Consider the following 17295-nt stretch of genomic DNA (forward strand, 5'->3'; position numbering starts at 1 on the left):
CCAACTTAAGCTCGATTGCTTTACAAGGTTAGATCAAGAGTAATATCAGGGGGCGGCTAGAGCAGGAGTACCTGGAGTCAGGAGTACCTGAGTTCACATCAGGCCTCAGACACATAATGATTACCTAGCTGTGTGGCTTTGGGCAAACCACTTAACCCCATTGCCATACAAAGAAAAAAAATCTAAAAAATAAATAAGAATAATATCTGGTGTCTGTTAATGTGTCATTAAAGTAACCTTGAGCAAGTCACTTAATCCTGATTGCTTTGCATCTAGGGCCATCTCCAGTTGTCCTGATTGATATCTGGAGACTGGACCAATGTCTCTGGAGGAGGTGATTTAGCACAGCACCCTCTCACTTAAATCCAATTCATGGGTTTGTCATGACATCACTGCCCCAATGTCTTGGTCTTTTTCAATAATGTAGGACAAACATTGTCATCAATATCATCAGTCAAGTGTAAATATCTTAAGAGTAGAAATGTAAAGACATTACTGAAATTCTGACATTATGTATCATAGAGGCAAGTAACATTTGCTGTTAACACTTTTTTGTCATTGTATTAACAATTATATTGGGGGCAACTAGGTGGATAGGGCACCAGTGTTATACCCAAAGAGCGAGCCGGAGACCAGAGTTTTGATAAGGTTGGAGATCTTTATTCCCAGGGACTGTCTGGGGATTGAGTACCCAAATCACAGTACCTGAACTTGTTTTCTGAGATGGAGTCAAGAATTTACTATCTTACAGTTCCAGCTGAATCTGGGGAAGGGGGAGGCAGTCCTGGAATTTAACTGATACAGCAAGATAATTAGGCTAACAAGGATGCTTTGTAAATCTTTAGACAATTTTATGGTATATCCATGACCCCTTGGGTCCCATCAGACTATTTTCAGACCCAAAGGAGCCTAGCCAAAGTTATCTTTCTAAGGCATTTCTCCAGGCCCAGAAGGATGTCAGGGATGCCTTTCTATACAGGAATTTCACAAACATTGATATTGTACTTCACCAGCCAGCAGGACTTGACTTCAAATGTGGCCTCAGACACTTGATACTTACTGTGTGACCTTGGACAAGTCGCCTAAACCCATTGCCTTGCCAAAAGAAAAACAAAAATCCCAACATAATAACAATTTTCTGTCGCCCATAAGAGAATAGAAGAAAGTCAGAAAGAAACACAGCTGAAGATAACTTTGATAGATGTTGATTGTGATACATTTTGGGTTTTTTTTTTGTTTTTGTTTTTTGGTTTGTCCAAGGCCACACAGCTAGGTAATTATTAAGTGTCTGAGACAGGATTTAAACCCAGATACTCCTGACTCCAGGGCCGGTACTCTATCCACTGCCTACCTAGACGCCCCTTAGATTAAGCACTTTGAACCTTATTTGATAGGCAGAAGAAAGTCATTAAAGTTGTTGACCTAGACACCAGAGAGACTAATCTGGTATGAAGGCAGGAATTAAAAAGGGTATTGACTAGATGGGGAAAGACTTGTTAAGAGGTAGATCAGAAGTCAATACTGGATTGATCATGCCCCATAGAAGAGATATAAGGATACTTCTTCCCTTTGCAGAAGTGGAGGATTATAGGTGTGGAACTCTTTAATTTATGACTTGTTTGAAATATTGGTTATTGGGGAGGAGCAGTATTTTTTTTTTAAATCTTTATTATTTGTTAATAAGGAGTGGCTCCCTAAGAGGGATTGTATGACGGGATATTTAGGTGATACCAATCTCACTCACAAGAACATTGTTTCTGTATCTTCTTAAGAGACAGGAAATTTGACTGGCATCAGGCAGATCATCTTGGTCCTTTCAGGAAAAGGAGGGGTGGGGAAAAGCACCATTTCTACAGAGCTAGCGCTGGCCCTTCGGCATTGGGGCAAAAAGGTAAGTCCTGCCACTCTGCCAGGTTGCCCAGTTCAGAAGTAATTTTGTAGACTTCTTACTGAGTTCATTTTCTTTCTTTTTCAATAGTTGAACTCTTCTTTAGATAAATGAAGTTATTAGATTAGTTTCTCATAATAGCTAATGGGCTGAAGTCCTAAGAGACTGAATATCAGCATTTCTTTGACCCAGTGACTGACTGCCTAACTTTCTGAGCACTTACTGCCTCAGCTATCTCTATGCTATATTTTTGTTTGCTTATTTTATTTTATTTTATTTTTTGGTTTTGCAAGGCAATGGGATTAAATGACTTGCCCAAGGTCTAGATAACACAGCTAGATAATTATTAAGTGCCTGAGTCTGGCTTTGAAGTCAGGTCCTCCTGTGCCATCTAGCTGCTACTATACTTTTTGAAGACTTAAAACTACATCAATTCCTAATTCTTAAGGCTGACTATTCCAATGGCTTGGCAGTAATTTATACTTTAGCATGGTGATGGTGGATTATGTGTTTTGCCTTAGTTTGGGGGGTTTTTTGGTTTGTATTAACCACTAAAACAAACATTGCTCTAGGGGACTTTCAAGCACTGCTTAATGAACTGGACTCCATGTCTTATTTCAGGTTGGAATTCTGGATGTTGATCTCTGTGGTCCCAGCATTCCCCGAATGCTAAAAGTGCAAGACAAGGCTGTACACCAATGTGACAATGGCTGGGTGCCTGTGTTTGTGGACCAAGAGCAAACTATTTCTCTCATGTCTGTGGGTTTCTTATTGGAGAAGCCAGATGAGGCTGTGGTGTGGAGAGGCCCCAAAAAAAACGGTATGGCTGTGTTTGGACTGTGGCAATAGCTCTGGTTGCTCACTGCTAACTGACTATTTTGCACGACTCTATACTAAATCCTTCCCAAAGGAGAATCCAGAATTTTAGAGCTAGAAAGTACCTTTGAGTCCATCTTACTCATCCTGCCTCCTTCCTATTGCTGGAATGTTCCTTCATCTCTAAGCTATAGGTTTCTAGAAAAGAATAAATGTTATTTGTATTAAGAATACAAATCAACAATTTCATTTTATCCTTCTTTTAAAAGATTTACTGTTTCCTTTTTATTTATTTATTTTTGTTTCCTTTTTATTTAAGGTAGTGGAGTTAAGTGACTTGTCCAAGATCACACAGCTAGGCAGTTCACCTGTCTGAGACTGGATTTGTACTCCTGAGTCTAGGGCAGTGCTCTATCCACTGCACTACCTAGCTGCCCCTGCTGTTTACTTTTCCAAGCTTAAGGAGGCCAAATATGTGCATATCCTGATTTTTGTTAACATTTTCTCTTACTATTTAAGAGTCTGATAATCTTCTTAAAGCCTTGACCCAGCCTATATGAATAAAAATGAGCCAAAATTGTTTTGACTAAAGGGATTGGGGAGATCAGAGGGATGATAGAAGCTGATGATTGGCTTTGATCCCTGTCTCCTAGGACTAGTAGACAAGATAGAAGCTTCCTCCTCAGTGGCAGTACTACAGATCTCCAAGGAGCAGGACCACTGTCACAAGTAGGTAGCTGCTCAATGGCCCTCCAAATATGAGATTCAGTGCTTGCCATTCCATATGAAAAATTTGTTTCTTTGGATCTTGAAGGATCAGGCTAACATGAAAATTTTGCTGGCAGGGCTCTTGTCTTAAGCTGCTATCAGCTAACAGCCTTAGATATGTTTTCTTCAGAGCAGTATCCTGCAGGATTGCAATATTAAAGGACTAGAGAAAAGTTAAGCAAACAGGGCAGATGTAACAGTTTTGTCAAAAGTTGGTCCTATAAAGGAAAGAGAGGGTATTCATTCCCCTCTGATCCAGACTTTGCTATCCTGATTGTAAGAAAATTGTAAGTCTTGGAAATGGAGTCAGAGACTCTCTGAATAGTAACATAATTTACTAGTAATAGTAATTTACAGTAACCTAAAGTAGTCATGCTTTTTAAGCAAGGACAGAAGCTCTTGGACTGTACTGAGGGGGAACATTCCATAGGCTTGTTGGTAGTTCTGGATTTGTTTGTCTCTTACACAATGTCATCCCTAATGAAATAGCAGGAGTTTAGGTCTTTACCTTAAGAGAAAGGTACTTAATCTTATTAAGTAAGCCAAATCCAATTAAAGTAGTACTTCCCAACCTTTTTGATGAAAAGGAAGTCTTTTCATTCTCTAGACCTCCATGTATTACTAGTATAGACTGGAAAAATATATTAGGACAGCAAGTCATAGCCCTTTTAAAATAGATTTGTGTTTTTAGTCATTACAACAGAATCTTCAAACATTTGAAAAATAGTACTTTGTAAGAAGTATTCTTTGGTCTAGAGAAGCCGATGGTTTATTTGTTTAGGTGTATGTAGACCCAGCAAAACCTCCTTTGGATCCTGCAGTGGTAATCCACTGAATTAGAAGTTAACTTGTGATGGAGACCCTGAAGAACTACCCTGAAAGAGACCTGTGATTCCACTTCTTTTGCTTTGGCAGCATTGATTAAACAGTTTGTCTCTGATGTGGCCTGGGGTGACCTGGACTATCTCATTGTGGATACACCGCCTGGAACCTCGGATGAGCACATATCTACTGTGGAAGCCCTTCGCCCTTACAAGCCCCTGGGAGCTATTTTGGTTACTACGCCCCAGGTATGCAGTAGTCTCTTTGCCCAGCAATTTGAAGCAGCTAGGCAGCTAGACGGACTAATGGAAGATAGATAAGAGCACCAGACCTGGTGTCAGGAAGACTTGAGTTCAAATCTAACTTCAGACCCTTATTAGTTGTGTAACCCTGGGCAAGTCATTTAATCCTCTTTGCCTCAGTTTCCTCATTTGTAAAATGAGCTGGAGAAGGAATGACAAACACTCCACTGTCTTTGCCAAGGAAGCCTCAAATGATGTCAGAAGATTCAAATGTGTTTGAAATAACCAAACGATATGAAGCATCAGGTCCTAGGGCTCATAAAGCTTTTTGTGTCATGGACCCCTTAGGAGTGAAGATTGCAAGGAAAATCAATTGTATTGAAATTGTTATCAAAATGTATTAAGAAACAGGTTTTCAAAGCTAGTGTCTCTCAGTATCTAGTTGAGAAGAATTAACTCCCTCCATTTTCTTTGGTACTATATGGAAAGTCATTTCCCCAAATGGTTATATGTTGTCTTTGCTGATTTTTACCTTGATTTTTTTTTTTTAGGTTTTTGCAAAGCAAATGGGGTTAAGTGACTTGCCCAAAGCCACAGAGGTAGGTAATTATTAAGTGTCTGAGCCGGATTTGAACTCAGGTCCTCCTGACTCCAGGGCTGGTGCTTTGTCCACTGCACCACCTAGCCGCTCCCTTTACCTTGATTTTAAACAAAGCATTTAATCCTTTGGTAAAATGGTTCTAGAAGCAGCTAGGTGGCGCAGTGGATAAAGCACCGGCCCTGGACTCAGGAGGCCCTGCGTTCAAATGCAGCATCAGACACATAATAATTACCTAGCTCTGTGGCCTTTGGCAAGTCACTTAACCCCATTACCTTGTAAAAACTTAAAAAAAAAGTCTCTGCAAGAATAATTGTTGGTAATTTGACAGGCTTCTCTTTACATTGTAACCTATTTCTTTTCTGTCATTCTGCTAACCCACTTATGATAGACTCTTTTCTCTGGTTCTATAGGCAATATCTGTGGGTGATGTCAGGAGAGAGCTCACCTTTTGCAAGAAGACAGGGTTGCAAGTGATTGGAATTGTGGAGAATATGAGTGGTTTTGTCTGTCCACATTGTTCGGTGAGCCCTTTGGGATATTTTCTAAGGTTTTTCCTGTTTTATCAACAGGCAGTTAATTATCCTAGCAGAATAAGATAGTTTAGTAGGACTTAAAAGAAGCTGTATCTTCTTCCATCTTTGTTTCTTCAGCATCTTGTATAGTGCGTTACATATAATAGGGGTTTAACAACCTTTGTTAAATAAAAATAGCGTCCTTCTGTTGTATTTGGCTCAGAGAAGCTTGCTCTGAATTAATCAGGACTAGACCAGCAATCTCAAAAGAAATTAATATAGGTACACAAAAATGGAACTGAACCTATTGTCTTCCAGATGATGCATGAAATCTGCCCTTAGTACCTGTCTTATATTAAGGATCCTTCCTTTTGCATTAGATTCTGCATTAAACAATTTTCACCCAAACCATTGACTGGCAAACCAGTGTCAGAGAACCACATCCAGTCAAATGCCTATTTTCAAACAGCCTGGGAGCTAAGAATGTTTATTTTTAAAATTTTACTGAATTAGTTTTTAGTTATTCAAATAAAGTAATTTTTAATGATTTGGGTAAATTTTTAAAATGTAAAAAACATTCTTACCTCATGGACCATACAAAAAATAGAGACAGACAAGTTTTGGCCTCTGACCCTATTTGCCAACCAATGATCTATACTCTAAGGGCTCCTTATCTTATCCGGCCCTTACCCCTCCCTAGTCTGAATTGTGTCATCTGTGAGAAAACTTTTAATTAAATAGGACTCTGATCATAGCCAACTTTTTGTTTCCTCTTATTCTAGGAGTGCACTAATCTTTTCTCTAAGGGAGGTGGGGAAGAACTGGCCAAACATGCAAAAGTTCCTTTCTTAGGTGAGTAGTAATTGAAACTTAATAACATTTATGTTGTTACTTTTTCCTGATTTTATAATTCCTTTGAATGTCTTCACTATAATCATCATGGTATGATGGCAAAGTCAAGACAGGTAGATCACAAGAATAGTTCCTTCTTATTATCAGTTTAGATTATATGAAAGTCCTGTGATTTCATCTGCATGGGATCCCCCTCTACCCACAGAGATTAGTGACTTAATGGATAAGTCCCAGGGAGTTACTTGAGCCTCATAGGGCTTAATTGACCAGGATCAAACTACTAGTAAGAGTCAGAGACAAGTTTAAAATCAGTTAACTTTGAATTCATCAGCCTATCCACAATGTCACACTGCTTCAGTTTAGATTGTGGATTGAATATCAAGGCCATTCTTTGCACCTTAAAATCTACCTCAATCTCAATAATAATTTGAATATAAAGAGAGCTAAAACTTGAGTAAGTTTTCCAGGTCAATTTAGAACTAGGCAATTAAAAAAATGCCTATGAATTAGCAATGACACAATTTCCCTAGTACTTAGTGTATTATTAGTTGTAATGACTTGGTAAAAAAAGAACACAGACTTAAAAGATATTTATAAACTATAAGAAGGTTGCTACTTCATAATATAGAATGGGAGAAGTCATAGAATCTTAGATAAAGGGTTGGAAAAGCTATCTAGTTTAACCTCTCCTACTCTTACTTTACAAATGGGAAAACCAAGGTCCAGGTGAACCGATTTTGCTGGGGTCACATAGGTCAGGGCTGTCCAAAATTGGGCCCATGGGCCACATGCTGCCGACAGGACAGTTTCATGTGACCCACCTATGGGTTTACTAATGAAGCTGAACTACCACTAAAATGGCAAAGCAAAATATATTGTCTATTGTTTCAATAAAAACTTGTGAAAGTAAGGTTGGACAGCCCTGACATGGGTAGTAAGCATCTGAGGTTGGATTTAATCCAGGTCTCTGACTTCATAGTCGGTCAGCCAACATCTTAAGTGCCTGCTGTGTTCATGCACTATGCTAAACACTGGAGTTATAAAGAACCAAGGCTCTTCTAGCTGAACAATGCTGCCTCCCTTAATCAGGTTAATTTTTCTATGGAGACTTAGCTGATGGACTTATAGCCTCCAGCAATAATCTGGATTCAAAGAGAAGTTTTGAGTCATGATCACAGATTTGAGTATCAAAAAAAGTGAAAATGACTTAATCCAAATTTAAACATTGCATTTCTTTTCCTGTTTATGCTTACTATCAGACATCTTAACTAAGCATCCTCTTCTGTCTCCCTCTTTTTCTTCCCATATAGGCTGTGTACCCCTGGATCCTCAGCTTACAAAGAGTTTAGAGGAAGGCCATGACTTCATCCAGGAATTCCCTAAAAGCCCTGCTTTCCCTGCATTAATTTCTATCACTCAGCAGATATTGAATGGGACATTGACTCAGATTTCCTAATGAAGACATCTTAAGCTCTTGTCTTATGGGATTCCTTTTTTCTGCTTTTGGATATAGCCCTTTGTTTAAAAGACTTGTAAACAAAAGAATGTCAGAGAAAAGGCCTCTAAAGAAACTTCCAGGATCATTCAGAACCTCACAGTATAAAGGACCCTGCATCATTTCTGCAGTTTCACTACTTTTAAAATAGGCTTCTTAAATGCCAGGGAGCTGTTGACACAGGGACCTTGGCTTTGTTTTTCCACTCCACTCCCCACCAGTATGTGGAGTCCAGCCTGCCTCCACTCAGACGGGGCTTATGGGGAGCAACAGTGATTAGCGGTACTGAATTTTTAGTAGCTTTAGCCAAGCTGTAGCTAACCATAGAGCTGTCCCAGCATAGGGATAATGGCACTTTCCTCTACCTCTGGTGCCAAGACTATTGAGTACACAATGGACATCTTTCCTTGACTTGGATGCAGGGTTCTTAGAACTGATTGCTATGGGTGGAGTGTTTCCCTTTTCTGATGCGTAAGTACCATCTAGTCCATATGTTAACATGAACTCATGCCATCTAAAGGAGCATATCTTTAGTCTCATTGTATCTAAACCTTAATGTCACCTGATGATTAGAAATGTTACCTCATTGTTAAACATTCCTCAAAATTGTTTTTTAACTTCAAAGAAGCCCACAATTAAAGAGATTCCCCTTGGCTTAGTATTTTTGTGACCATCCATAGATGATCTCCTTTGAAAAATCTCTTGTTTAAAAAACTTGTTTTTATGAATTTTTCTACCTTGCCTCTTTTTCTTTCTAATCTTTTGTCCTGATCTTAATTCTATTCAGTAAACTTATTTAATGCTTATCATTAAGAGTAAGGTACTATGCTAGTTTTCTTTTTAACCTCTGTAACAGCTGGGCTCTGGATTTCAGCAGATGGGTCCATTTCACATAGATTGAAGAGTTACCCAGTGAAAGTGAATCTAGATCTAAGTTAGCCTGGGTGTTGGAGGAAAAGTTATGCTATAACTTATAGAACATGAATGTAACTGCTTAGAGTAATTGCTTGACATTGTAAATAATAAAGCATCCCATGTCTAGTATCAGGGCATATTTCTGTTAGAATAAGGCAACTTTTGTTTTTTTGGTTTTTGCAAGGCCAAGGTCACACCACTAGGTAATTATTAAGTGTCTGAGGCCTGATTTGAACTCGGGTCCTCCTGACTCCAGGGCTGGTGCTCTATCCAATGCGCCACCTAGCCGCCCCTGTTTTGTTTTTTAAGTAACACCAGTCTTCATAATTTTTTGTTTAAGCTGAGAGAATCAATACATATTTACTTCCTCTTCCCTTTGGCATTCTACTTTTTCCTTTGCAGGAGTTTACTACTAGCTTGCTGCTGAGGAATGATGTTAGAAAATAATGGACTGAGAAGAATTAGATGGTAGAAATAGCACCACATGTTGGAATAACCATCTTAGCATTATTCTTCTACATCTGTATGTCTGGATTGGAGGGGAATTGGGATGTGCTCCTGTTTTGTGTCATTCCCCTAGGACTGGAACAAGGAAATATTATTGAAGGATTGAGGTCAGAGTGGAGTCAGGGACACATTGACTGATTGAAATGGAACACTTGATCATACAACACTTAGTATCACCAGCTTGCCTTTTATGCTACCAGGGAAAGGGTTTGAGATTCCAGTAGCCCCTGAATTCCTGGATGAATATTTTAAAAAATAGTCTGCTGGGACTTCTTTGCCTTAGATCATAACTTTAAATCTATACCAATAGGGGAAGCACATAGTTCAGTGCTTATTCCATCTTCATGCCTTCCCCAAATGCTTTTTCCAACAATCGCTTCAATGTCCCTATCGATCATTTGTCCTAGACAACGAATTTTTCTGTTTAGCAGATGGTAGATTTGGTAAATTATCAAACCCATTGAGCTTGATTAAGAAAGAAAAATGAGTTGTCTGAACCCATTGTAGTTTCTAGATTTCTTAAACTAGGTAAAGTCAGGATACTATTTCAAAGCTTCCCTGGAACCATTTGGGGTTGAGATACCAAAGCAACGGGGGGGCGGGGCGGTGTAAAGGTTCGAATAATTCTTTAATTTGGTCTGATTCAGGCTTGCCTTTACTCAAGAACCATGTACAATTTTGTATCTTGAACCTGAAGAGTGTGGACTATTTTGAATAGTTCAAATTGTTTAAACAGTTCTGTTAGTTATTAAAGCATTAGGAAGGGGAACATATTAATGTTTTGTTCTTCATTTGCAAAGAAGACTACAACATCAGGGAGGTGATGCCATGACAAGCACATGAATTGGATCTCAGTGGGGGCTGCTGTGGCTGTGCTAAGTCACCAGCCTCACTTTCTCCTCCAGGTGCATCTGGGTCCAGTGGCAAATATGAATCAGGATGACTGGAGATGGTTGCAGTTAGGTTTAGGTGACTTGCCCAGGGTCACAACTAGTAAGTGACAGATGCTTGATTGTAACTCTTCCTCCTAATTCCAAGGCCAGTTGCTCTAACCACTGTGCCATCTAGCTGTGGAACATATAAAGGAATTGGAATGACAGAGCCTAGAAAAGAAAAGGTTTAAAATAGAATAATGTTGACTTGTTCTGACCTCCTGCTTTCTGAAAGAACAACACAATAGAAAAAGCCACACAAAACAGGTGAGATATAGGAAACAACAATCTCTATGTCAGGACTCTTGAGGAAGTATCAGAGTATCTAAATATTGGAAAAGACACTGATTAGTGCTTGGTAACTGAAGGTTGGGGGAATTGGATGACCTTTGTTCCATTCTGTTTGAGGATTCTAAGATCAAGATGAGTGAGAAGCAACTCTTTTCTGACCTGGGGTAACTATTCTTTATCATTGTCCCTCCATTTAATTTGAGGGGGATGACATGTTATACTTTTTTTGTGAAATTGCTTTTAATTGATAATGAGCATCTTATCAAATAGTAGAAACTGCCCTGTCCACCCCCTTTCCCCATTATAATTTGCTATTCTTTCTGGTCACAACTTTTTGGGGACTGGGCCAGTGATCATCTGTTCCAAACCCACAGAAGACCAAGGTGGATGGCAGAGTCCAAAGAACTTATTTGTACCTTGGTCAACCAATGGCCAAGGTACCCTACTAGAATTGAGAGTAATAGCTATGAAAGTGTGAAAAAAAAAGGGAGTTGAACTATGAAGTCATCTCTTTGTCTGCTCAGGACACTCACATGGAGGCCTGAGGAGCACCACACAGCTCGCTGAAGTATTCAGACACTATTTACTTGACTACCAGGGGACTGGCTCATCATTTTTTTCTTGACTGGTTCAGTAAGGATCACCTCTAAGGAATGAATGAAGTTGATTCCAAAGCATAACCATCACAAACTCCTGCTTCCATTCAGGAGTAATTGAGTTTTGGGATTAACAGTGAGCAAAATGGTCATCTCCAACATCACGCAGGTCAAGGCCAGCCACCTCTGGGGGACTCTGGCAGGTGAGGTTATTGTAGGTATATACAGGAATCTGGCAGTCATCCCTTTCTTGAATGGCTCGGACAAAGCGGGGCACCACACTGGGCTTCTGCAAGGAGAAATCCCTCAGCCCCTTTAGGGAACAACTACAGTTCCATTTGTTTCCTTCCAGCCACAGCTGCTCTAGGGCTGAGAGCTGGGGTGAGAATACCCTCAGAGAGTTGTTCCTGAGGCTGAGATACCTGAGGTTCCCCAAAGGTGCAAACAGACCATCAGCTATGTTTTCTATATGGTTGTGAGAGAGGTCAAGCCAGAACAAGCGTTGGAGGGAGCTAAATGTGTCTGGGGAGAGATCTGCCAGCTGGTTGTGGGAAAGAAGCAGGTACTCCAGGTTCTTGAGACCCTGGAAGAGCTCCCTGGAGAGGAGCATTAGCATATTGGATGTGAGGTCCAGCTCCAAGAGTTCCTGCAGCTCCATCAGACTCTGGTCCTCAATCATAGAAATGCTATTATGCTTCAAGAAGAGTCTCCGTAGACCAGGAAGACCAGAGAATGTGTGCCGCTGGACCCTGTTAAGGCAGCTGCCCTCGAGGTGGAGGCTGTGCAGCTTGCTAAGCCCCTTGAAGACCTGCTCAGGGAAGCTTTTGATGCAGTTGCTGGACAAGTTCATCACAGCCACATTGAAGAGGCCAGGGAATGCTCCAACCTTGATATCCTGGATCTGATTGTGGTTAAGGGTGAGGACTTCCAGCTGACCCAGACCTTCAAATGTCCTCTCCCCAAGGCTCCGGATTTTGTTGTGCCCAAGCTGCAGCTCTTCCAAGATTTGTAGGTCTTTGAAGGTCCTAGGTCGGAGGTTGGTGATGGCATTGTTGGAGAGTCTCAGGACATGCAGACTAATGAGGCCCAGGAAGGTCTCCTCAAAGAGGACACTGATGCGGTTGTGAGATAGGTCCAACCAGCGCAAGGACCGCAGGCCCAGAAAAGCCCGGGGTGCAATGGTGTTGATGAGATTGTGGCTCAGGTAGAGCTTCTGCAGCTTCTGCAGCTTGATGAAGACATTGGCCTTAATGCTCCGGAGAGCATTTCCACTCAAGTCCAGCTCCCTGAGCTCAGTGAGACTGCAGAAGAGCTGGGGCTGCAAGTAAGCCAGCTTGTTCCCAGCCATGATGAGCTCCCGGAGGTTGGGCAGGTCATGGAACAGTGTATCTGGGAGAACCACTAGCGAGTTCCAGCCAAGATTCAGATCCCAGAGGTTGGAGAGCCCAGCAAAAAGACCCTCTTCAACCTTGCTGAAGTAGTTGTTGTTGAGACTCAGTGAAACCAGGTTCTGGGTGTGCAGGAAGGTGTTGGGGGCAAGGTATTTCAGGCGATTTCGTTCCAGGTGTAGGTGATAGAGAGACCTGAGTCCATGGAAAGCATGCTGCTCCAGGCTGCCCACCTGGCTGCTCTGCAGGTTGAGAAAATCCAGGCCAGAGAGGTTTTTGAAGGCACCTGTGGGAAGAGTGGTGAAGTTGTTGCCATCCAGCCACAGAGCCTTGGTGGTACCAGGCAGGTCATTAGGGAGCTGAGTGAGGTTTCTGGAGCTACAGTATACGTTGAGTTCTTCACTGTAGTCATCATAGTTGCAGGCACAAGCCCCAGGGCATTTTAGAAGCTCAGGCTCACTGGGCTCTGCTCCCTCCATGCTTGAGGAGCACCTTGCTGCAGGGCACATCATTGCCCAGGGGAACAGCAGCAGCTGCACTATCATGGGAATGGCTCCTACAGTGAGGAACAAAGCCTGAGTTAGGTATGGTACCTGGTCCAATCTCGACTACTCTTGATAAAGCACTCATTCCCCCATTCAAATAAATCAATGTTAGTCATCTGTGTAGAAGGAAGCAGAGCCTTAGGGGAATCAACTCCACCGTACACACTTTTACCACTCCGTGTGACTTGTGTTGGACAAGTTCTTTCTGGACCTCCATTTCACAGAACCTCTAAAATGAAAGGGTCGGTTCTCTTAAAAGTCCTAAAACTGTTTCTGGTTCTTCAGTGGCACTGTAATCCCTGAAACCTTTCCCTTTGAAGTATATTCCTTTACCTTGCCCTAACATTTCATTCCTGGGGGGGGGGGGGGGGGACAGAAGCTCACAGGTGGTGACTCATCCATTGTCACACAAGTTCTGGACTTGTCTTGTTTTGATGAGCATGGACTGTCCTTCTGTGTATGAGTTCTACTCTGGAGCCAAACCCCCACCTCAGAACCACCCACCCTGGTATCTGCATCATAGTCAGCCTCTGGTCCCACTCTGAGCCTTTCTCTGTAGTGGAGGTTTAGAATATCCCTATTAAAGAACCCCGCTCCCATCTTCATTCCTCAGACCAGGGCTCACCTGCCCTCCTCTGCAACCCTGAGGGAGATCCTGGACCCAAGAAGGCTCAGGATATGTGGACTTGAGGGATTCTGTGAATAAGTTTATTGATCTGAGCCCCAACACTTGGAGACCTGGGGCGAGGGGCTGGATTCATCTTTCACACAATGTTAGATTAGGAGGCTTGCTCTCCTGCTATAGAGGCATTTCTGTTGTCAGTAGTCTCCATTTCCATCCCTGGCGAATTGAGTCAAGGATGGAAAGGGCCAAATCTTTGTTCTCATTTTCCTCTCTGCAGGCCTAGCACAGAGTTGTGAATAAACAGCCATTGAATCAACAATCTGGATTGTGAGAGACTGAAAGACTGTCTAGTCTGACACTCATTTTACAAATGGGGAAACAGGTCCAGTGAGCAAAAGAAACTTGTCCAAACTCAAGCAGGTGCCAGACAGATTTATCATAGACACATTAAAGAGGCCATATTGAAAGTAGGTAACAGGACTTGAATTTGAACCCTGATCTGATTTAAAAATCTCTTTCCATTATGCCAAAATAACTTGTCTGTATAGGCTCCTAATTTTTTCCAGTGATAAGGGATGTTAGATGCCTTCAGATCCCTAAGAATGTTGACAAGGAGGCATGCAAAGAGCCAGGTGCCTTAGGGGAAAATGGAATGGAATTATTTCATTATGTAATGTGATGAAGGTGTTTCATTGATCATAACACATTCATAGAGACTTTTAACATGTACATAAGCCCTTTCTCCCATATTAGCCCCGGAAGGTGGACAAGACTTTTCAACTGTTCTTTTAGATGGAGAAACTGAGGTTTCTAAAGATTCAGTGATTTGCCCATAATTGCCCAGCTAAATATCAGGATCAGAATTTGAACCTTAGTCTCTTGCCTCAGAGTCCAGTGTTATTTCTATTGTTGATGTTTGTCTTTCCTTCTGGAAGAAGACCATGACATCAGGGAGGTGATGCCATGACAAGCAAGTGAATTAGATTTGAGTGAGGGGAGCTGTGCTAAGTCACCAACTTCACTTTCTCCTTCGTAGCCATCTTTTTGGTTTTTGCTTCCGTAAGACAGTGAGGTTAAGTGACTTGTCCAAGACCCAACAGCTAGGTAATTATTAAGAGTCTGAGGCTGAACTTGAACTCAGGTCCTCCTGACTCCAGGGCCAGCGCTTTATCCACTGTGCCACCTAGCTGCCCCCCAGTGACCAGATGTAGATCAGCATGACTGGAGATGGCAGGATGCTGGGCAATCAGAGTCAAGTGATTTGCCCAAGGACACACAGCTAGTAAATGTCGAGTGTTTGAGGTCAAATTTGAACTCAGGTCCTCCTGACTCCAGGGCTGCTGCTCTATACACTGAGCCACCTAGCTGCCCCCATAGTTCTGTTGTAAACTAGAAGGTGTCCTTAACCCCAGAGAGCAGAGAGACTGCTTGTGAAAATGTGGGTCCCAAAGGACTCTGGGTTTCCAGAGGTGGGTGGGTATCAGCACCAACTCTAGGTCTTCTAGCAAGGAGCTGCAATGGGAAACCCAGGTTGTCCAAGGAGACACAAATGTGGCTCAGTCGTCTCCTGAGAGCGTCCGCTATTCCTGTCCCCTCTCTTGTCCTCAGGGATCAAGGTGGCAAGGAAAGAGACCTTCTCGGAGCACCATGACCAGAGGGCTGAGGGAAGATCTCTCAAAGGACTGACTGACGGAGGGGGAATGCCTGAAATTTTCTCTGAATAGGGATTTACTCTCTTTGAGATGTAGGCATAGACCTAAGCCTGCCTTCTGCTTCTGGGTAAGCCCCTATTGCTTCTAACTCACTTCTGCTCCTTTAAGACCATGTGTGTCCATGAGGTGGGGGGGAGGGGAGAGCCTCCAGGCAGCAGCAGCAGAGACCCTCCTGCGGCCCTTCATTCCAGGGCCCCCCACCCCCCAGCCACATTCCTGACCTCACACAGGCTGCCACCGTCCCAGCTGAGGGACGGAGCCTGACCACCTGGGGGTGTCCCTGCCCTTCCCCTTCTGCCTCCACCACTGCCCTGGAGTGGGCTAGCATCTCCCCACATCCCAGTCCAGAACCTGGATCCAGCTACCCCTGGGCTGGCGGCTCCCCCAGGCTCCTGGATAGAGTGCTCAGGCTGCGGGGTCTCTGGAAAGATGGAGTTGCTACAAGGAGCTCTTGTTCTTTGGGAAGAAAACCTGGACACAACCTGTGCTCCCGCTTTCAACTTTGGAGTAGAAAGCAATCTGGGTGGGGGGTGGGGAAGGTGTCTGTTTGCCTCTGGCAGGAGCGTCCCATGGAGGTCACTTTGGTGAGCTCAGGACGCAGGGCCTGGGGTTCTTTGTGCCCCCACCTTACCTTTCCTGTGGGTCATCCTCGTGGAGGCCAGGCGAGGCAGGAGGGTCCCGTGTAGCAAGGCTGCTCCTGCTCTCTGGATTTCCTCACTGCTAGGAGTGCAGCAACCACCCTGACACCCAGCCAGCACAGCCCAGCTTGGCCCAGACTCCTTTAACCCTCCAGGTGCCAGGTTGAGGGAGGAAGGCTGTGTGTCTGGGCGGGTGTGGGGCACCTAGGAGAGAGGCTGCTCCTGGGGCCTGCTCTCATCCCTAATTCTTTCCCGCTGAGTCAGAGGTGCTTGGAGCAGCATCTCTAACTGAAAACAGATGCCCAAGGAGCTCGGCAGGGCTGGGGGGTGGGGGGCTTGCAGGTTGGGGGCAGTGTGAGGATTAAATGAGCTGCCTCAGTGAAGTCAGGCAGCTACCTGGCAGGTGGAGGGGAGGGCTCAGGTTAAGAAGCTGGCTCTCTGGTGTCCCAAGAAGAGTTCAGCTCTCTTGGGTTACTCTTCCAAGAAGGAGGTTGCCCACATTGGAAAGTTAATGCAAACCTTCAAGGATCTCACCCCCAGAACCCCAAGCACAGCCTGCGGCTCAGGGGCTGCTCGATTCCTGCCCTCATGATGGATCTAAGGAGATGCTGGGCCTTGAACGAGGGGCCCCCTCGGGAAGATTTTGGAGAACCTCCCTCAGAGGTTCCTCCTCCCCAATCTGAATGGGCAGGCTGAGCCAGGGGTCAAGAAGCTGCCACCATGTTTCATCAGGAGTCTGATCCGCATCAATGAAGTTTCCTTGAGTTTTGATGTCAACTGTCTTGACTTTCAAGAATCCCTGGGGGAGGTGAAAGGAGGGAGCTGGCTAGAAGTGACCTGCCTCTTTGGGTGACCTCCCTGGTGCCCCAGGGCCTCAGTCTCCTCCCCTCCTGGCTGGGATGGATTGAGCTCAGCTCAGTGGCTGCCCAGGATCTGGCCCCAGTGCCACAAGCAGCCCCCTCTTCTAGGAAAGCCTGGCAGGGTTATTCACTAATCCATGTTTGTTTTCCCTAGTGGCTGTCCATTGGGGGTGCTGAGCTGCCAGAGAGGTAGGCAAATGAGGTGACTCTTTTTTTTCCCCATTCACAGATGATTATTTCCTAGGCCACCTCAGGGCTGCTCTCTCCTGGGGGTTCTCCCTGCATGCCCA

At 43.5% G+C, this 17295-nt stretch overlaps 2 protein-coding genes across 4 annotated transcripts in view; one reads left to right on the forward strand and one right to left on the reverse strand.

The window, feature by feature from the left end:
* NUBP2 (NUBP iron-sulfur cluster assembly factor 2, cytosolic) overlaps positions 1-8654 on the forward strand; it is a 13742-nt gene extending 5088 nt beyond the window's left edge. Inside the window, exons 2-7 of one of the 3 annotated variants that reach the window (XM_074197202.1) lie at positions 1773-1891; positions 2510-2708; positions 4388-4542; positions 5548-5658; positions 6432-6501; positions 7812-8654. In XM_074197202.1, coding sequence (XP_074053303.1) covers positions 1773-1891; positions 2510-2708; positions 4388-4542; positions 5548-5658; positions 6432-6501; positions 7812-7957 — 800 coding nt within the window. In that variant the 3' untranslated portion in view covers positions 7958-8654. The remainder of the gene's footprint in view (positions 1-1772; positions 1892-2509; positions 2709-4387; positions 4543-5547; positions 5659-6431; positions 6502-7811) is intronic. The other 2 variants (XM_074197203.1, XM_074197204.1) reach the window with 2 other exon arrangements.
* A 1318-nt stretch (positions 8655-9972) lies between these two features.
* IGFALS (insulin like growth factor binding protein acid labile subunit) lies at positions 9973-16384 on the reverse strand. Its single transcript, XM_074197196.1, is given in 3 exon segments — positions 9973-13181; positions 16139-16309; positions 16312-16384. Coding segments are annotated over 3 exon segments (2058 nt in total). The 3' UTR covers positions 9973-11367.
* Between the last annotated feature and the right edge of the window lie 911 nt (positions 16385-17295).

Source organism: Macrotis lagotis, chromosome 8 (assembly GCF_037893015.1).
Source record: "Macrotis lagotis isolate mMagLag1 chromosome 8, bilby.v1.9.chrom.fasta, whole genome shotgun sequence".
NCBI classification, from domain to species: Eukaryota; Metazoa; Chordata; class Mammalia; order Peramelemorphia; family Peramelidae; genus Macrotis; species Macrotis lagotis.